Genomic DNA, 22120 nt, shown 5'->3' with positions numbered 1-22120 from the left:
AGTTTATTTTTAGGCGTTTATTTGTCTTTTTTAAATTATTTTTACTATACCCAAATTTTGATTGCTGTGTGGGCAGCTATACTGGTAGGAACGAGATGAAGGGGTCGTTTTTGGGAGGGTCTGCGAGGGGGGGTCATTTTTAGGAGAGATTTTTTACAACTAGACGTTTGACTCTGGTTATTCTTCTCGAGTCTAGGATTTATGCATCATGTTGTATGCCTAATTATCTCCCAAGCTATACAACTGCCTGAGCATTAATAGCTCAAAATGCACCAAGATAAAATGGAAATAGAATGCTAACAACATGAAAAATTGAAATTAGGGCCCATTGTAGAACGGAAAGCTTCTGACAAGTTGTCACTGCTGAGAGCTTTGTTCAAACGAATATAAGTATCTTTTTTATGGCAGTATTTGTTACCTTATACGCTTCTGCTTTCTTCTGGTTATGACATTCGCACAGCAAAAGTAAAACTTATTATTTTGCCTCCACCTTCCTATTTGCGTTCTCCGCTTTGAAAATAACTTTAAAAAAAACACTTGTATAGAATCGACTATCGACATTACGATGCACAAGGTCTAATGAACTTAAGAGATAAGTGTCAGTTGTACCCTGGTGGTACGAGATAACACGGGTATGCGCTACTATAAATATTGGTTTGACAAATTTCATAATCAAGGGTAACCCGGAATGCTCCACGAAAAGATGGTTTCATTTTTCCTTCTCACTATTCTCATTGGTAAGCTAGACCAAGCCTACCTTCTTTCTAACTATAGCATCCAGAAATACAGTAGTATTTCAGGATTTCCCAGTGCTCTTGTGAGCTCCGATATTGAATTTCCCGAGCGTACGGCTACAATTCAAGCAGATTCAACCGCTACCACAACTTCGCACGCTGCATCTACGCATGCACTTAAAACAACCAGTAAGTCGCAAGCCCGGGTTGTGTGGAATCCCCGGAGACATACGCAGCAACGGGTGCAAATCAAGAGTTGGGTGTTGCAAGTGTTGTACAGAGTACAAATTCCTTCTCCAAATAATTTAAGTTTTGTGTGTAGATGCCACAGGATAACTTTTCAACCCAACTAATACAGTTCCATCCTTTACGACTATTCTAACTGAGACCACCGTTGCTATCTATCTGCAATATTTTACGAATATATGTTCAAAAAAGTAACTATAATCTCAGAAGCTCATCATGTTTGTGAGGACAATCCCCTCGTGAATTGCAAAAGGTTCAAGGCAGAATGTTATGACCCTCGCTACTGCGAATTTCTGAACAAGTACGGAACATTCTTCAGCAAACATGTAGATATCAACTGACGCCCCCTTACAGGTTCTGTCGTAGAACGTGCAATCGATGCGAGAAGTGCTTCGACACTTATGCTGAGTGAGTGTTTGTTGTCTCGTGAAAATTAAGACTTGAGCATTTAGTGCGAGAACGGTAAGTGGCTTGTGACCGTTACCTTTTCAAATTATGTTCATAAAACATTTAATGGTAGAAGAAATGAGGAAGGTAGAAGAGCACCACGGCGTAGGACCGTGTCGTATGGGTGATGCTCCTGGATTCACAGTGACGCGGTTTTGTCTATTTCTACCAGCTCCTTCCTATTATAGGTGCGCAGAATTGAAAAAGGGAGGATTCTGCGACAGCATTTTCATCCCGACGGAACTAAAGAAGAAGTTCTGCAAATGGACGTGTGATCTGTGCAAGGACTTCAAAGACTGAGAGGTGTCCGCACCGATATCGATACTACCCTCAGTGAATATTATCACTTAATTTTCCTTTCTACTTTTAAATCTTTTTTAAAGGAGAAAAATTTCTATTCACAGAGGGTTCTCTCCGCAGCAGGGTTTATTTGGGTACTCGAAAAGTTCGCATACTTTTTAATTTCGCTTTCTCTAAAGAACCATTTTCTGTCGTGTTGATCGAATTTTGAGAGCTTTCAGTTTGTAAAACCCAAAGTAATTGATACGACAATAGAATTTCCAAAAGAGCATAGGTTTCTCGACCAACAAGGAAAATTCGCACGCCGAATTGGCTGGTTCCCTCCAACAAATAAACGTGTCTAATTGTTCATAATAAACATAACAAGTTGTTCCACACTGCACACAAACACTGCTGTTGAATATGGCTCATGCATGACACGTTATGAGGATTTTTCAGCCATGGAACCATTTTCGCTGCAGCATTACTACAGTATTTCTGTACGGACTACATACTAATATAGTTGGGTCAAAACGACACGAAGTACGGACAGTTGCGAAAGCGGCTGCGCTCGAAGCGGCGTGGTGGGCCCTAACGGTTGGGATCGTGGAAGGGGGACGATCGTTAGGTACCCGCAGCCGCCGCGACAGCCGATCATTAGGGAAAACGACTGGCAACGATGACCGTCAATTGCGCTGCGCAGCGTCAGCAGAGCGCTGCGCTGCGTTTGCTTCATGCCCCGCCCATCACATCCTTCATCAGCGACTCTCATCGTCTAATGAGGTGCGAAGCATACCTCACAGGGGCACGCTATCTCTGCTACTGCCTCCGTATGGAGTGTCGATCGTTTACGTATAAAGATATATCGAACGTCTGCATACGAAACACCAGGAACAGGAAATAATTGTACATTTTATTTGCGTAAAGGAAAAAAAAATCAAAATTCCACAAACTACTGCAGTAACTTACAAGGATATAACAGTCTGTGTAAATACAAATCTACATCCATATCTTCTATACAGTTTTTTCAACCACACAGTTACATCTTTCAAAAACCTGGTTCTCGGTTCTACACCTTTTAACTTTTATTTTGGAACATAGTCAGCTGCATTTATGTTTTCTGATGTTGTTTTGTTCTTGTACAAATTTCCTATGTTTTTGCTTCATTTTTAGCATCTTCATTTTCTACGTTCTCTTCCACTTTCTACATTGCCACGTTGTTGCCTTTTTGTTCTTTGAACCTTCGTAGAGGGCAACTCTATCACGTTATTGCAACACAAACATTGCTCATGACCTCAGTGATATGGTGATGGATGGGCGTGGCTTAGTGATCACAAGTAGCCCATGATATGCCTGCTCTGGCCTACCGACAGCCTCTTCTGCAGGCACTTACCCGGCTGCAGATAATCGGCTGCGGGTACCTAACGATACGCACCCATCGTGGAAGGATCCACGTTACCACCAGCCATCTCTTCAGATCGCCATGGTCCCATGGTTTCATAATACTGCGGCCATGTGTTGGGATAACAGTACTTGCTTATAGGACGTAGGATTAGGTGTACATTCCTCTTTCAACCCTTTCGAAATATCAATCGAAAGTGCACAATTTTAACTGCACATGCCATATTTTTTGGCGAAGGACCAAATCCTAAAATTACAAAAACACTTCGGAAGGGTATAACTCCAAGCATTACTGCACAGCAATGGGAATAAAGAGATAAACACACGCTTAGAGACTATTTATTATTTATTAACAGGACTAGATACTCTATCACTAGATAATCATTTTGTAAAGGCACTAATGTTAAACATCTGACGCGACTTCACTTATTGACTCACAGACTAATAATAAGAGATCAGAGAAAATACAACAATCTCCCTCATTTACAAGGAAAGGCAGATTCGTTCCTGATATAGACAATCTGTTTAAAGAATACAACATGATCGACAAATGCGTACCCGTAATACATAAAGTGTAAACAACGAATAAATAACGTATCTATGTGATCTATACACTTTCAACAAGTTTCGTATCCGGTAACAAGCTCATTTCTTCCTGAAAAAAAAAACATATAGAAATCACTCAGAAGAAATTAATAAAGATAAATCTCCAAAATACAGCCATAGATGCGCTCTTTTGTATTCGAGCGATATCTTGTTTGGAAAAAGGACGAAAAATGAGATTGGGAAAACTGTGACGGCACTAATTCTGTCTGCACAGTTTCGATAACGACCCCCTTTTTCTGTAGCATTGAAAGAAAGAATGTTTAAAAAAAACACAGGAAAGCGTGCTAAACCTAAGCAGACAGTGTAAAATACCAAAGTGCCTCCGACTAAAACTAAAGCTAAAAGAATAACTGCAAGATAAACCACAAGTCCCAACCTCATTTTCATGAGCGATGCCGTTCTCTCTTGCGTTTAACGCTTTGACGGCATCTTTTGCCTCTATTAGTGATGACCGTACCTTAGCAGGTACCAGCAAAGCGGATGGATCAAGTATCGGAGCCGACTGTAAATTTATAGTAATCAATTTGTCGCAGTAGTTGTGCACTGCCCTATTTCTCGATAAAATTGTGGCATATCCACAACCACGATGAGTATTGACAGGGTTAAAATTAGGTAACTTGTCATTCCACTGAATAACTATCCAGGGTTCGAATATACTCGAACCAGAGAAATGATTCCCAATCCCGTCTTTTTTTGTTGTCTTCATATCACTAAGGATAACGGTTAGTAATGCATGAATATAGCATAAAGGAACCTCTTTTCTGGCTGAGATCGTGTTTTTTCGTCTTGTCGGAGATGGAGAGCGAGACAATACAGGATATCCGTCGATAGACACGTCATCCCGTCTGCAAACACTTCGTTATTACTGCTTACCTCAGTAATACAATGGTAAGAGTAACACAAACCCTTTCTCCCTCTGCATCAAAGAAGATTTGTAAGCGTTTACATAAGCAGCAACATTTACATCCAGATAGGTACAGTCTTCTTTAACAACAACGGAATAGTCAGGTTTAAACATGAGATCAGGACGTCGACAAGAAAGATCAGTTGTGTCTGAGAAGAAAAGCAATCATGCCATAAGTCAACCGGAAAATTTTTTCAGAGTTTACACCTACCTACAATAGAGGTGCTACGACTTAATGTGGCAGCCCCTTGTAACAGCTTCTTCAATATTTCGCTGCCGAAACAATGCCATGGTCCAGCTTCAAACATCATTCCACTTTGACCAATGGTGACCTGTACTCGGCCTTCTAGGATCAGCACAAAACGATCACTCATTTCGTCCTTGGTGTACAGTTTCGCCAATCTCGGCACGTTAACAGCATCGTGGGACATCGCCATCAAGGCAGAGATGTCAACCTAAGAGAAGTATAAACTTCATTCGATTTTTTAGCAGAAAGGGATCAAGCAAAGCTCGACAGACAAACCCTAAAGATACTACAGAATGGAATCTAAGTAATAATAAAACTCCTCGGTCTGACTGAGGAACTGCAAAGAGGTTGACCTTTTCAAGCCAAAACGATGTAACCAACCCTTCTAGCACTAGTTCTTATCAAGCGTTCCAAGACGTTTGTGTCTATGTATGTTGGTGAAAATGCCTCCTCGTTAGCCACCAACCATTGAATAGCGACCATCTGCATCTGCAAAGTAATCGTCTGTAACGCTTACCAGGAAAATATGGACATGCAGAAAAGACTTTGATGGCTTAATCCCACTGCATATATCTCTACAAGTCTCCGAAGAAACAAAAGAAGAATACACGAGAAAACTGCTAACTTGGAGAGAAATCTGTATTTGAGGTGCCTCCTTGTCGAACATCTTCGACATGTCACGTTGCTGAAATAGTAGTAATTTACAATCGTTGCAGTTTCAAAAAAGATCACTATTGACACAACTATAGTCGGGTCAAAACGAGATGAATCGCGAGTGTAGCTACGGTGCGCTTGCGCACACACTCGCGGCGCCGCAGTGGAGGCAGCAATTGGAACTGAGTTGTGACGGTCGCAAACTGCAGCGATGGGTGGTGCCAGCAAGGGTTTCACCACGGTACTAGCCGCTACATTCCACCGAAGCGCCTCGAGAGAAGCCGCATACGCAATTGTCGTTTTGATCCTACTATGAACGCCGCTAACTTGTTTCCTGTTGGAGCTGAATTCTTAGTTCTCAGAAGATAAAAATAAGAATAACCATTTTAAGAAAGGAAAAAAACTGGGCGTTACAGTGAACAGTTCAAAAGGAGAGCCAATAAGGATGAGAATTCACGGCTATGAGACCAAAAAGGGACATTTTGATGTAGAACAACTATTTCAGATAAAATTTACCTGCAAATTTTTCCTTTTAATCTTGTTAACATTATCGGAAACGACATCAAATTCGTCATTGATTTCGGCCTAAACAATCACAATGTTGAGTAGAATGTTGAGTAGATTGCACCCCAATTGAACAGATACTGTAGCCAACCTGTAGAATTTCTTCCACAATGTCTTCAAGAGTGACAACACCGACCAACTCGTAACTAGGATCGTGATCATCACCTTCGCAGAGTTTTTTAACCATGGCTAGATGTCCTTCGCCCTTAAAATAACCCGCCTAATCAATATACCAGCTAGGCACTGGTCTCCAACATGCTATGGAAACTAGTGCGTCGATCTCATGATTCGTACTCACCTTCTTGAACGCCTCAAGAAGAATACTTAACGGAGTGTCGTTGAAAACAAACTTCACAGGGTGTTTGTGATAACCACACACGGTTTTCACAGTGAAATTATCGTCAGGATCGAGAAGGGCAAGATCCTCGAAAGGGGTGAGTTGTGAGGAGAAAACGCATGCACATAATATTTTCAAAGTGTCGACAAGAAAAAAAAAGAAAGCAAGGGGCGAAGAAAGGGAAAAACGCTCATGCAAGGTTTACCTTAACAAACAAAATATCAGTGACATTGTTCTTGTCGCCGTCAGAATATACAGGTATCCTGGTGTATCCCATCCTGACAATTTCGGCCACAGTTTTCGTGTTCAGCACTGTTGTGTCGGGAATCATGAACACATCCTACGACAAGTACCCGATAATTAATTTGAACAGAATCATTCACATCACAATGGAAAACGATGCATGCCACCGTGAATTCTTCCGAATAATCTGTTATAGACTAAGTCTGTTTTATGAAAACGTGAGATTTTCGTCAGTGACAATTGTATAAGCGAATGAACAAACAATGAACAGAACAAAACAGTAATATAGGTGAACAATCGCACCGAATATTACGATACGATCTGCAGGCATTGATTCCAAAGCAACTTTGTGTAACGCTAGATTTGTTGCACGTGGTGGTCACAAAACTATTCAATGAAGAAGCAAAATTTTGATTCCGAGAACGAAACCAGTAAAATTGGAGGCTTTGGAAACTCAAGTACGAAGACGCAGATGTTCGCCTAACCTCTTAATTTACTAGAATTTATTGTCAAAATCCAACCGCGGTACGTATGTTTAGCTATTCCGGCGTGGCATATTCATAAAAGTCTAGGCAATCTCGATAAAGTCTCTAAACAACTAGCAAGTAGTGGTACAGCGCAACATTTAGACTTACCGCCAGCCTGGTCATCACATCCTCGACAACTTTGTCAGCGATTTCCATGGCACCAACCGCGATCTTCAACTCGTTCGATATTTGTCCGTTGTCATCTTTAATCGACATACGAATTAGTTCCATGAGGCGCTTCCGATCATAGGCTTGCTAAAATTTTTGAGCATAGTTTCCTCGAAAGTAAAAATAGCACCTTTCCGAGAAAACATGCACATGTACCTTTATGTGTGCAGAAATAGCGCATTTTCGAAAAAAAAAAACAACATGCACATGTATCCTTTATGTGTGCAGTTAATACCATTAGCCGGACATGATCCTACGATTTCTTCGAGTATTAATGGCACGGTGAAGCTAAGGTTTAAAATGTGATTGTAGAGTTTAGCAGAGCAGCGCATCTGGGACTAATTACATGCGCAATCATCTGATAAACAATCGGACGGAACAGGACTACGCTGAGAGGTGAAACGCAATCTGATATGTTTTCATCGTGAAGTATGTCATCAACAGCGATGTCTTTTCTCATTTGTTAGTTTTTCGCACATCCTTCACGATAGAACTTACATCGTAACCGTGTATCTGCACTGAGTTTCAAGCTCGAAATCAGAGGTGTACAAAGTGATGGAATGGACTTTAAAAAAACTCACATATTCGTCACCAAGCAGACAGTCGAGCAACTTGCTTACAGGCCATGCAATCGGATAAGTAATAAATATGAAGATTTGCGTGATCATAATTGTATGTGCGCCGACGGCCAAGCCTTTTCTTAAAACGTATCATAGCAACAACGTGAAGAAAACAACAAAAGGTGTTTTTTTCGGGGACGTTTCCTACGTACTTTCTTCTTCGAAGAACCTTCAGAATATCGCGAGGAGTAGAATTAATGATAGCCAGTATAACTCACTTGACGCATATACTTTGTGGAACGATCTCGCCAAAGATGACTATTCCTAGTGAAGAAACCAGCAGTGCGAGCAGGCCGGAAGTCAGCTCACCGAACAAGATCGAAATTGCAGCGTTTACGATGACATTGCCAAGAAGAAGAGCGCATAGGAGAAGATTCCCTGGAAATGCATAGGCATTCGTAAAGCATGTTGTATAGATGGATAACAACCGAACGAATAAAGTGAAGTAAGTATGGTAAATATTGAAATTCCAGTCACATTCATAATATTCTGCACTAATATATTAATAGTATTGCGAAAAATATGCTCTTTGCAGGAAATAATTCGAACAAGCGCCAACTCAAAAGAAAACATCTCCTGACTACTGAAGAAATACGCATTCTTAGCGAAACGACCCCGCTTGGTATTTTCGGATCGGAAAGATACGAAGCGCGGTGCAGCTACAATCGCCAGCTCCACTCACAAGTGAGTTCGAGTCGCTCCGAATCATTAAGGACTATTCTTGGCTCACCCCCTTCGTTTCCCGCGGAGATTCCACAAAATTTAGAATTTTTTAGGAGTCTGGGGAGAGTCAGTGAAGACTGCCGGGAGCATATCGCATTACGTAACGACTGCAATTTCTTCAGCACTCGTTCGGAAAAAAAAATAAAACAGCTCAGATACGGAAGTGCTCGTCTTCAAAAATGAAAACATAACGAGAGTAGAAGCAGATCTTCAAAGCTTAGCGACAGCGTTACTCCTTTCCTCCCACTCACATTCCTCATCATAGATGGTCGCGTCAAATTTGACGTGCACGTTGCTGCAGCCGTCAATTCAGCATTTAGCTGTGTTTTCTACGATGACGGTAACATGCAGGCTAGAGTTGCCGCGCTTTCTTTTCCTGATAAACCCTTTCTCTGCCCGAAATTTTGCTCGTGTCGCGACGTCTGATCATTGCGCAACGCAAGCGTCGCGTCGGACGTAAAACTTGCTACGTTTCCCGAGATCGATTTTTGTCCTTGTTTTCCCAGCACTCCTACGCGTTTAGGGTTCTCCTGTCTATTTCTCTTCAATTGTTTCTTGTTTAAACGGCAGTCTATGTAAAAATAAACAGTTTGTGCGAAGGAAAACGCTATCGGGCTTGATTGGTGCCGCCTATGATTTCAGCAACGATTTCTCTCAATTTTACGGTTCATCGATAAGAGGAATGAAGGATACCTTTTCTTCTGATCGGTAGAATCACCGCTGCATATTTCTGCTCACTGGGTGAACCAGCCTTCATGACAAGCTCCAATTCCTGTGGGGTCAGTGACATTAGGCCAAGCGTGAGACCCGAGAACAGTGCGGATAGGCAGAGAAGAAAAACGATTACCATGATCTGAAATTTTAGAGAAATCTGCTGTGAAATGAGATGAGAAAGTGTTGTTTCTGTGTGGGACGTGAGGGAGATCTCTGCTGAAGCAGATGAACGAACAAAGTCAGTTTTTCTTTCTTTCTTTTTCTTTTTGAGAGTAACTCAACTCAAAGTAGAAATTCATATGAAATAGCAGTCTACCTGTACTGGCAATGGCAAAAAGTACTCTTTCGGAGGTTTTTCGGTCGTGATCCATGTTGATATGTCATCCAGCTAAAAACTTTCTTTATTAAACTAACGGTGATCTATTTACAGCTGCCAGCACCTATGCTTCCCCGAGCCACCGCAACTCGCCAGTGACTCCTACGTCTGACACACTACCCCTCCGCCCTGTGCCTGCTCTGCCCCAATCACACGTCGCGGTAGTCCGAGTAAACATAAGTACTGGTACTTTTGCCGGGCTCACCGGGCTCAGCTCCATCCCTGGTGGGGCACCTTTCGGTTTAACGCACATTTTGTATGCATGAATGCTTTCGGGAAGCATCGGAAGGATTAGATGAAACGTCGCCTGAAAGAGGACATTTGAAGGCAGCATATCATGAAATTGACGCAGTGTGGAAGCCCCGGGGAAATCACGTGTCGTAGATTACGGAACTCAGCGTGGTTCCGCTCAAGTTCTCCCAATCGTCATAAAAAAAACGGCACAGAAACGGCGTTTGTTCCTACGAAGTACGTTAGAACACGTCCCCTCAGCAGCCTATTCATTGGTTTTACTCGAATACGCTGGTGAGAATGCAATGGTCTTCGACCGCTCGCTCAGGGACGCAGGGTGTGCATAGGGGGTGGTGCGTTTTCAGGTACCTCGTAGGAACAAACACCGTTTCTCACGCCTTTCCTCAGGAAGATTTGAGGAATTGAAGGGCGCCTAGATGGGTTCCCTAATCTACATCCCGAACTCTGCGGGTTTCCTGGGTTTCTGTACTACGTCAGTTTCGTGATGCGCTGCCTTTAACTGTTCCACTCCTTATCATCTAGCTATTCTGTGAACTTTCAGTTTTAGTTTCTGCAGAGGAAAAAGTCCTTAATACTCGAACTCGCAGCAGCTTCAGACCCACCTTATGAGTGAAGTGTACTATAAAATCGTTTGTAGCGTCGACAACATGCTTGCCATCAGCACAACTGTTCGTAGGAGTGAAAATCAGTTGAGCGATTTTATCGAGATGATTTCCATAGATCACCACCTTGAATTGCTCGTCGGGAGTCACAATACACACTCCGTGTTTACTAAATTCGGGTTGTTTTTTTTACAGCAGTTTGAAAAAAAAAATAATTCGGACATCAACAGGACTTACTCGTAGCCAAAGGGATCATCAGCTGGTAGCTCAACTCGCATCCCAAATATACTTGGCTGACGCGGCATTGTTGTGTTTGGAGCTGCTACAGGTGGAGCTGCGTTGGTCTAAAAAGTGTACTTAATAAGTGCGCCTGGTAGGAAAATAGAATTAAATGAAAATTAAGCAGTGAAAAAAAGAACGAGGACATGAGGATCGGCTGGAAGTTTCTAGAACTCATTCGTTCACGACGTCTACGGTAATGAAAAGTGGCCAGCACAGAGTTGGATTAGACAATCAGAAAGCGCTCGGAAGTAGAACCAGTCAAGGAAAAAAAGGGATTTCAGTGATGGAAGAATTTTGCGCACAGAGGAGCCAATCCTCCTCCTCCTCACACATCCAAAGTAACCACACGTTAAATTCTCCTTCCGTAACCCCGAAAGTTTACCAGCGTGGAGTGTTTTTTTAGCGTGTCCCCCAACACTGACATTCACAGAACAGCAACGGTAAAAAGAAGATTTAAGGGGAAGGACGCGATAGCTGCTCTGCAGCTTGTTTTTCTCTGAGCGCAATAAACTCGGAGTGGGCTGAAGTCTCGTTATGGACTCGAGAAGACAAACTGAGCTTTTCGATTTCCACAGAAACAAACGAAGAAAACGAAAGCGACACAACTTTTCAAGAAAAATTTCATCCTGCGGAAAAAAATGAAAATAGGATGAAAATGATGTTAACTGCCACGAAATTAGCGCATGAGGCAGAGAGGGAGGGTGGAGGGAAATGGATCATCAACGCAGTACCGACATCCTCAACCCGCCCTCTTTCTTCGCATAATGCAACAACCCTAATTCTTCATAGATTCATTGCCATTGCAGTATTACAGCATTGCAGTAGTACAGCATTTTTCTCCTACAAAAACTAACCCAGAGAGTGTCAAACAAGCTGCATAGATAAACTAGGAGTGTGCGCAAAAGTGCTTCGACTTCTAGGATGAGTTTCACTTCTTTGACATCAACGATTTACGCACACAGGCTGCGGATGTTAGTGGGAAACGATGAGGAAACCAGTTTAACTGTCTTCTTCTATGCAAAACTGCTTCTGTTCTGTTTTCCTAAAATTCTGTCAACTCCAGAAATTGAAGGGCAGAAGTGGAATAGGTGCTTTTCGTTATTTTTTATTCGTTTCGCTGTTTTCTTTGACCATATTATTATCACAACGATGAAATCTCTTAAGAGCTCCTACACCTTTTTTTCTGAGTATTTAGAGAGAACTCAATAGTGGACGAAGAATGAAACAGAGGAAGGAAAAAGGGCATTTTTGCACAGAACAGTCTCGTAAACTATCTATTCATTTCCTACTACCTTAAAACACCCACAGCGTATGGATTTCATCATAGAACCATCGCTTTTCTCGCGAATACAGCAAATTTGCATATAATTAGAAAGCAGTTTGGATATAATGAAAGAGGAGGGGGAAATCACACAGAAAGAGAACAGAACGTAATACTTTATCTGATTAATCTGCATGCAACAAGATGTGCTCGGATCAAATCGACCTGAAGCTCGATCCAGTCGCATAGGCGGTTGCGCTCGCAGTTGTGATCGAGGTGGGACCTTCACCAGCAACACTCATCGCTGCAATCCGAGAGGATCTAGCGATGATCCCACTCCTGTCCAAACCTCTACATTCCACCGCACCGCTTCGAGAGCAGCCGCTTACGCAACTGCAACGAGATGGAGGTCTTTTTGGACATTCTTCCCCCACTTCTACTTCTTCTAGGAAGAAAAACTCGTCCACTTGAACTAAAAGTGCTTGTTTATCGGGAACGGACGACGTCCATTACAATGCAAATTAAAAAAGCAGTTTCCTGAACTGGTCTCAACCTCACTTCATGACCCATAGTTGCACGTCTGTAGATTTGGGAACTCTCATGTAATTTTATTCTTTTCAAGTTTTTTAAATCAAGAATTCGAGTCTTTTTTTAGTTCAAATAATCTAAACAATAAGTTAGCAACATGTTGTGATGATTGAAAGGAAAGAAAAATTCCTATAGGTAAATGGAAATTGTGTATAATGTTGGGAATCCGTTCGAAGCATTTTTATGACCTTCTTTCAAAATATCATATTTCTTCAAAATTCTCTATGGGTTTTCGGCCGAGGTATTCCATTTCTTGTATGTTCGGAATTCTTGGTAGCCTCCAACATGAACATTTCTGGGCAAGAAACGTTTTCCTGCTCTAGTTTTCGAGATTCATGTGGGATACGGTCTCTTCCCTGTTGCAAATTCACTTTTTTCTATTCTCATGTTTCCACCCATTGAAAACCATATAACAAAAATTTGTGGGAAATTTGGTTTGGAAATGCGTGTCAAAAACTCGTAGCATGGAAATGCGCGTAAAACGTAGTAAATTCATGTTTCTAAAGGATCTGGTTTGGTCGCTAGGTTTTGCCGAAATGTCATGTGCAGTAATTTGCAAATTGTTCCGAATTTCTAATCTTTCGAGAAAGATCGAAAATGTGCTATTTGTAAAAATGGCTACTCATTTGCTGCAGGGACAACGAAATGACGAGAGACGTTTCTAGAGAACCACAAAAAAGGAGAGTCGACATTGACTGGTGTTCTAACGGGACTGCAACTATAAAAAGCATAAAACTTTTATGAGGAATGCAGACTTCGCTCATTGAGGAAAATGCAAATTCCATCCACAATTAGAAGTCTCTTGAGGACCTGCATTCTCCGAACCTCTTCTAGTAGATTTTTACTCGTAAATGCGAGTTATGAGCTCGGGAACTTGCAGAACTTTCCTTTCCTGGGAGGGATAAAATGTAGCTGTATTTTAAAGGGATTCTGAGCGTTGTGTAGTGCTCTTCTGAGTATGTATTAGAAAACTATTAAAAAAAAACAAGAATAAGAAAGCAGTGAGTTCAGTAGGTAGGTTTCTGCATAATGGACGCATAGGTCTACGGTATGGACAAAAGAAAAATCCCGGGAGATGTCCAGGAAAACCTTGGAGAGGAACAAAACGATTTTGAGGGCCGCGAATGTCAGAGCGATACGGAGGAACGTCCGCGTTTCTTCTCGGCGAGAAGAAGGAGTACCTCAGGGGAGACGGGAACGAATGACCCGCCCCTTCCAGGGAAAAAAACACTTCAATCACATCGAAGCCTGGAAGAAGGGGCACGATAAATCATCACTGCTTATATATGGACATTCCGCATCGGAATATTTGTGGAATGTCGCAATGAGGAACGTACAAATACATGGAAAATGGAAAGAAAATGAAACTAATCAGTTAAGATCGATTTCGCTTCGATTTTCAAAAAAGCTGTTTGTAGAATCTCCGATGTTTGAAGCATATTTGTAGCGTCAAAGTAGACAAATGACTCACATAACTTTTGCCCCCTAAAGATATAGGAATATGCAAGACTTTAATCCACAGTCCACCTCAAAATGTATGAAATCAGAGCGTTTTCGCACAGTTTCTCAAAGCATTCGAGACCTTCACTGAAGAAACGATGCATTCGTCAGGCCAGAACACTTTTTTTGAACTCATCCTTTTTTTACTCCCCGTTATTTCTAAAAAGCTATTCTCATCTCATAATTTATCAAAAAACCAATCTAACTATCACACACTCGTTAGGGAGACGCCAATCTAACTGATGGTATATTCGGGTACGACATGAAGCTTGTCTGCAGTCGCGCAAGGACTGCAGATGCGCCCGCAGGTAGGATGGAGGGGGATTCCTGCCAGCACCACTTACGGCTGCAGTTCGCGATAGCCCTACGTCGATCCCAACCGCTGTCTCCACTGCGCCGCTTTGAGCGCAGCCGCTTGCGCGACTTCGTCGAGCTTCATGCCGTTTTGACCCGGCTGCATGAAGTGAACGAAGACCAGTAATTCATCTAGAAAGGCAAAGAAGAAAGTTGGTAGGAAAGGAGCGACACAGCTGAGCGACAATCAGGCCGGATTTGTCAGCAATTTCGTAACGCGATTCCCACCTGGGACTCAAGCGCAGGTCCAATCAAGGATCGAAAGTGGTAGGAGGAACAAGAGCAACAAGTAACGCATAGCTAGCACCAGCCTGAAAACAACTACAGCAAATCACCAGAGTTTGTCCTTCTGCAAATCCGGGCAGCTCGTATTGACGAGGCACGGATTTGTCAGCATTAGTCTCGTCCGCGTAACACAAAAACAAGCAAAAATGCCGCCTGCATGCTTTAACCGCTTCCCTAATCGAGAATTTTTTTTTCTCGCGAATGCTTTCAGTCAACAATGTAGGGTTTTTGATTAGCTAAGAGATGGACATCACTTTATCTTCGATAAGAAAGAAACGGCCATCACGGACGAATGTTTACTGAAAATGCTCAATGATGTCTAGAATGAACACAAAGCGATTGAGAATCTCAGAAGTTAGGAATTCGTCCGTCACGGGGGAAAAACATGCGGAACACTTCTGTGACATCGATGTTGGTAATCCGTCTCAATCACAACAGACAAGGCGGATTTTTCCTCGCGCTGCTTACCAGCGCATGGAATAAAATTTATGGTCACCGGCCAGTAGAAGTGTACAATTGGAAAGGTTTCGAGGAAAATTCGAAAGTAGAGCTGCGCTGTTCCAAGGAGCCCGGGACTCGCCTCGCCTCGGACTTGACCCTATTTCAAACTAGAGAAAAATAAGGAAGGATAAAGTGTGTTCCGTCGATCAATTCCCTTGCGTTCGACTTTGATTCAGAATCGTTTTAGGCTCATGCACGCGTTTGCACCCTTAAAGGCATCACCCCACGAATCTGAGGCGGTGCAGATTTCAGGTGGAGTATTCGTATACAGGATGGGAGACTATGGAGAGAGGGGTGATTCCGTCCATTTCTTCCTAATTGCCCTAAAAAACGGCCCGCAAGATGCGGCGCCGCACAAAGCTGGCGCGCTCCAATCGAACTTCCCGTAGAAAATAGTGCGCCAAAACGCCTGAAGCCGTATCTTCCGGACCGTTTTTTTACGGCAATTAGGAAGAAATGGACGGAATCACCTCCCTCTCCGTAGTCTCCCATCCCGTATACGAATACTCCACCTGAAATCTGCACCACCTCAGATTCGTGGGGTGATGCCTTTAATGACTATAGCGAGGCGAGCTGATGTGTCCAAGTGTAGAGCGTTTTCGTCCTCTCAGATGAATCTGGTACCTATTCACTGACCCAAGAGAGAGCGAAGGCTCGGTCGGCACTGGGACGATTTCGAACCAACAATCGATCGTGCAATCAGAGCGGAATTTCTTTCCGGCTGCGCAATAGCCGCCTCTAAAGAAGAAGAAATCCCGGACAAAACGAAAGCAGCGGAGATACCAGAAAAAGCGGGTATCGATCAGCTATCAGCTGTCCGCCGCTCTTCCTGCTTCCTTTTTTCGGCCAAAACTCCCCTTTTCACGAGAGAGCCACATTGTTCGCGTGTCCTCTTTGATAGAAACGAAAACGAGTAGAAAAGAGCGGAAGACAATGGAATGAATAGAATTGGACACTTGGAGGACGAATAGGCGCGCGCATAATTTGAAAACCTGCGTATGCCCTGAGGGCAGTACGCAAAATTGCGTCAATGCACCGCACCTAATAACATCAGGCAGCGACAGCATACAAGGGGAAACTGATTGAGGAGGTAAGAGCAGCGGCGACACCCATCTGCGCCCATCCATTTATAGGCGTTTGAAAGATTGGAATAAACTCCGCCCCCTTAGCTCAGACAATCATCGACCAGTGGATTTAAGTTCCGAAGAAATCACCAAAAAAACTCGATGAGGGGATTCAGAGCTCTCATTGGTAGATTTGAAACGTTGCATCTTAGAAAAAAACGAGTTTGTCTAAGTAAAGTAACATAAACAACAGCTGCTGTTGCGATTTCTTGTCCCGGAGAAGATGGATTTGGAACAATACAGCTCAGAAAACACATGATCATAGGAAAAACATGAAAACTGAAAACGTTGCTGGTGCAATAAGGAAAAATCAGAGCAGTAATCAGAGAAAAAAGCACTTCGTTTCATCTTCCTCATTGAATGCGGCTTATCGATAGATCAACTGTGATTTGTCGACGCTTTTTTTCCGCATCTCATTAGATCCCCAGTGTTCCGAAGATTTCTTGAAACCCAATTTCATCAATGTCTGTGCAATGGACAAAAAAAAATTACACTATCAACCCATCCAGAAAATAAATGGATTTCAGTTAATTTCTTTTGTTAATATTTGTCGAGGAAATATTACTTTCGTTAGTTCTTACATGCAAAATACAGAGATTTGCGCGGAACATTTTCCTCTGAAGTCAATTTTTCTTACACGAATAATCAATCTATCCATAAATAAGGCTACAAATTGGGCAGCGGAATGATGGAGATTTCCTACAGCCAAGTAGCAAAGAGCTCGTCATCGAAGAATAGAAATATCGTTCCTTAACGAAACTTCCGACACATTGGTTCGAAGCACATGGAAGCGCATAAAAATGTAGGAGTAGATCATTCCGGACAGGATATAGGAATTCCGTCGATCTTTGTCTCCGAATTACGGACAAGAAGTACAAATGAGCGGGGTACGAAGATGTTGATCGAGGAAAGGTCAGTCTGCTACGCTGCGGATAAAACAGGCGTCATGTGTAAATGGGGAAGGGGATTAGTGAGAGGGTCATTGTTAATCAGTACAAGCAAATAGTGGACCAGCGCAGCTAAAATTTATATTTGAACAGAAAAAACAGAAACCTACTCACACACGGAAACGTGATTCATTAGGTGATTTCTAACGAACTGCTTCTTTCTACTTCTTTTTCATCCCTTCGTTCATTCATCCTTGCTTCTCCCCTCCATTCTTCCCTTCTTCTCTGTTTTCTTTTTCTTGCTTACTTCCTTTCCTCCCCTTTTCGTTCTCTTTCTGTGAGTGTTTCCCATGGCAACTAGGCTGGTATTCTCTCAATTGTCTAAACACGAATCTGAGGCTGAATCTCCCCAGAGAAGAGAATAGGAAATTGCAGATAGACAGGCGTGGATTAGTGCTCAGCGTGGACGAGAAGTGCTTCGAAATATTACGGTAAATTACGTAGAGATGTAGAAAAGACGTGCATATAATGGAGAATGAAACATTAATATGTAAGCATATTTCTCATCGTAGTAAATAAGTTATTTCTATTGAAAACAAAAAACTAACAGAAATGCAAAGAAGAAGGGGAAAAATCAGAAATCTGGAAGTTCACTATCAGTTATTAATATTAGATTACTAAGATTTTACATTATAATAAATTAAATCTTTACACATTAATTAGTCATCGAACAAAAAAATTAGTCACAAAATTTAGGCATCTACGGTATGGATTTAGAAGTCTTTTCAACCGGTGAAAGGTCAAAGTCGAAATTTTCTCCTTTATTTTGAGATTATGACCTGAAAAAGCGAAAAACTCACGGACGGAGCTGTTGTGGAGGCAGCGGTTTCGGCTGTTGTGGACGAGTTCCCAGTTTCTTTCTGCACATCGTCGTCAGCTGCATGTGAAAAACATATCAACGGAAATATTAGTAATAATATGTTCATCTGAAAGGAGCAATTATTTAGTGGAGCGAAAGAAACTTGGAGCGAAAGAAATTAGCGAAAGCTAATTTCGATGACCTACGCGAATAACACACTCCTACAATGACGCGAATGAAAAAAAAAATGGAGCAGCAAGTAGAGGAACAAAAGGAATGAAAAGTAAGAAAATGAAAGGCGGTGATTATAAGATTATAGTTCGTGTAAGATATCGCTGGATATTGAAGAACACAGACAGTAGGATTAGTTTTCGATTAGGTCATGGGCGGTTCCTTAATATTTCACGAATTTCAAGTGGAAATGTTTTTATCGAAAAAATCGTTAGAATACGATGCGAATGTTGAGGGTATCTACAACGCATACTTGTATTTCCAGTAAAAGGAAGTGAAAGTAAAAATGTAGAGATGAGAGATGAAACGTTGATCAGATCCTTTGAGGTATCATTTACTTTTTTATTCCTCTTATTCGTTTATTTACAATATTTACCTACTTACCACCCTAACAACGTACCCGAAAATTACTATACACTGGAGAATTTGGCCAGAAAAATAATGACTTCTCGACATAGCAAAAGTAAAAGCATTAGGAAAAAAGAGAAACACTCATAGGGAAAAAAAACGACGGACATAAAGTCCGTCTGAGACCAGCTCTATTTTACTTTTATTTAATCCTGCTGACCAATTAACCAGCAAGAAGATAACCTAAATATTCGTAAATGTTGGTTTTCGTTTACTCTACCTCGCTCCGTGGACCCAATAATTTTATTTTTTATCTGCGTGTTTTATTTATCATCTCACGGATAGGAAACCGCTGTGCTTGCTAGGAAGAGGAGCGGCAGCTTTGCGCATCCCACGTTCTCGCACCTTCCCTCCCTGTCTCCCTCGTGAAATACATAGTTTTCCAGATGGTCGTCCTTGGAGACTCATCTCCGAACAAATTTGATAAACTCAGAAAAAAATTGAATCATGTAAGTTCGAACAAAACAAGCGTGAAGTAAAAGAAATCGAACTTTTTCGTAACAAGCCAGCTTCAGAAAAATCATTAATAATCAAACAAAAACTGAGAGAAATTCCCAAGTAGCGAAGAGAACAAATCCATCGCGACGAGAATGTCGTTTTTAGAACCAACGAACGAAACATAAGTTAGTTATGAGTTTCAGAGATTTAATGCTGAAGTTAGGCTTTAGTCGTCGAAGTGCTTGTAATCGCACAAATACGAGGGAAAGAAAGTGCTAGAAAGGAAACCGAAGAAAAACAGGGCGAAAATAGGCCGAAGCAGAGTTGTTGATGGCATCAAGTGATCAGCTGGCGTTGAGCAAATAAGTCTCTTAGTAAAATTGTGACTTATGTAATAATCCCACTCTCCACTACTACTGGAACGGAGAAATCGTGCAGAGAGAAGGAAAAATCCTCTAGAACAGAATTTTTGTTCCGCACAACACAAACTTTTGATTTTTTGCTAAATATTTCTAGATAAACGTTACCATTCAGAACAAAAAGTGGAAGGAGGTCCTGAAAGGAAGAAAACGAAAGAAAGGAAGAATTGAAAAGAGAGCAAACGGGTGACTTTACTGATGATGTTGTGTGGCTTCAACACGCGGCCTCTCACCTCCACTACGGAAGAATGGCTCTTCAGGGAAATCCTTTATTTATCGCACGAGAAAAAAAATAAAAAAGAAGAAAACAGGGAGAAGACAAACCGAAAGAAGTTCTGAATGAACGGAGAACGAATAGGTGCGGAATCAAGTGCTGAAATATTTTCAAACTTCAACACCGAAGTAATACTGGAAATTTTCGTTAGTTCTCTGCGAACAGCTGAAAAATTAAAACTGAAAAGGAATATAACAGAAATAATTGAAATAAAGAACTAGTGAATGCCCTGGAATAATTTTGAAAACACTGAAAGAGGAGTGGTTGAAATCAAGTTGAAACCAGTAAACAACATAAATGAAGACTGTGACAAATTTTCTACAATTAAGTGAGGAGGTGTTTTAAAAAAATGACATATTAGTGTTTTGCAATCTTGACCACTACTTTGGAAACCATTAAAAATTATTAAAACAATTTTTAAAAAAACATGAAATGATAGTGAGAAATGGCTTTAATAGGTCGTCTTAAAGAAACGTGAATTTCGGCTACTCATCCCATCATTTCCTGGGTTAAGGAAATGAAATCATTTTTTTGTGAGCTCAATCGTGATTTTTAGAGCACGGTATGCTTTAAAAACCGAAGAATGGCAGGAAAGCGATTTCGTTGACAGGAAGAAAGTTTTGTCGAAACGCAATTCTTCGTTTTGATTTGACCGTCGAGTTGACTGAAACGCGTTCAGGTAGAATTTACAAACACATGGATCATTTTTAATGTTGTGAAGAAGAGAAAAAAGAAGCAAATGTAGTTGGGAAACAAAGAAATCATCTTATCTTATGGTTTACTCATACAGTTGTGTACGCGGCAATTTATATTTTGGTTTCAACTCAGGACAACCGCTTGAAAGCAGCCGTAAACATAACTAACGATTTAAAGGACGGAAAACTCTTTTTCTTTTGTCCTTGCCATATCTAATAATTATTCTGGTGTCACCAAGGAGTCCACTTCAAAATTCTTTTAAAGAGCCACATTCATCGTTGGCTGGCTCCAGCTGAGCTGCGTTTGGACAGAACTGCAATCAAGTGGAGATTTTTGAGCTCTAGACGTCAACATTCAAAACTTCCGGTGCTAAAAATCACAGAATCTCAGGAAAAAAGCAACGAAAAAGAAGGTTGAAGAAAAAATAGAAACGAGTAGATCATTTGATCAAACGTTAGTGATTAATATGAACTTTCAGATCGAAAGCAAATGTTACACTATGGAAACTGAACATTTTCCAACTGAAAAGCTAGTTTTCTGATTCAAGTCATGATCAGGGAATATCAACAGACTTCCACTAACTTATAATCAATTTGAAGTTCCAAACGCACTGTTCACGTGAATGGTTGGAGTGCAAAGAAACAGAGGGAATCGAAGGGGAACGGGCCAGTCCGGAGACGCAGGCAGCGAGGAAAGAAATCTCCGGCTTTATGAAGCGGCTTCTCGCGGCAACAATTCGCTCATTCTCTTCTTTCTTTTTTCGGAATCGAAACACTTGGACAAAATTTAAATTTGTGATTTGACATGAGAAACGGGAAAGAATAGAACAACCGTGATTTATAAGCGATCAATGATCCGGTCGGCGAAGAACAAGCAGCGGAAGTGTCCCCGTCACATAACTATCAATCCCGTTGAGCGAGCAGCTGCAACCCCTGCACTTAGGTAATAAGCAAGTACTTCTTTCGCAGCGTTTAGGAGCTGTCCACAATGTTTTTCGTGGATTTTACAATGAAAATTCCCACTGCACTTCGTCACGGGGTCGCAAGCACTGGCACAAAAGGAATTCCTGTTGTTTTTCGAAAAATGTAATCATGTAAAAATTTTCGAGAGCACGTAGATTGCGAGGATTATGGTAAACAATAACTTTTTTAACCGACGGAAAACTGAGCTTTGCAGCCAAAACTACGCGGAAATCCACAGAAATAGCAGCAATTCTGTACAACTTGGAAAGCAGCTCTGTCGTGGCGAAACCACGTCCATCTCGATGACTGTTGCAGAAATGTGGACGTGCCTCTTGACCTGATTAATAAATGTACCGGTGGCACACCTCGTCCAATCTTCCGAGAAACGTTCCAGTACGTAAACCATG

The 22120-nt window shown here is 41.6% G+C and overlaps 2 protein-coding genes across 3 annotated transcripts; one reads left to right on the top strand and one right to left on the bottom strand.

The window, feature by feature from the left end:
- Positions 1–688: 688 nt before the first annotated feature.
- RB195_002219 (uncharacterized protein) lies at positions 689–1727 on the top strand (the record flags this gene model as incomplete). Its single annotated transcript, XM_064199378.1, has 5 exons — positions 689–737; positions 801–923; positions 1188–1281; positions 1335–1388; positions 1616–1727. The coding sequence occupies 5 exons, from the start codon at positions 689–691 to the stop codon at positions 1725–1727; spliced, it is 432 nt and encodes a 143-aa protein (XP_064055259.1).
- A 1987-nt stretch (positions 1728–3714) lies between these two features.
- On the bottom strand, positions 3715–18412 carry RB195_002218 (uncharacterized protein; the record flags this gene model as incomplete). 2 transcript variants are annotated; one of them, XM_064199376.1, is made up of 20 exons in its annotated part: positions 3715–3762; positions 4090–4215; positions 4468–4558; positions 4619–4766; positions 4829–5072; positions 5246–5353; positions 5490–5549; positions 6035–6103; positions 6174–6287; positions 6381–6506; positions 6625–6759; positions 7298–7444; positions 7939–8056; positions 8196–8355; positions 9394–9553; positions 9731–9802; positions 9996–10097; positions 10645–10813; positions 10882–10988; positions 18287–18412. In XM_064199376.1, 20 exons carry the CDS (start codon positions 18410–18412, stop codon positions 3715–3717), a joined length of 2430 nt encoding a protein of 809 aa, XP_064055257.1. The 2 variants fall into 2 exon arrangements, with proteins under 2 accessions (XP_064055257.1, XP_064055258.1); XM_064199377.1 differs by lacking the exon at positions 4090–4215.
- Between the last annotated feature and the right edge of the window lie 3708 nt (positions 18413–22120).

This window comes from Necator americanus, chromosome IV (assembly GCF_031761385.1).
Source record: "Necator americanus strain Aroian chromosome IV, whole genome shotgun sequence".
Taxonomy (NCBI): Eukaryota; Metazoa; Nematoda; class Chromadorea; order Rhabditida; family Ancylostomatidae; genus Necator; species Necator americanus.
This window is presented reverse-complemented; position numbering and strand designations above follow the sequence as displayed.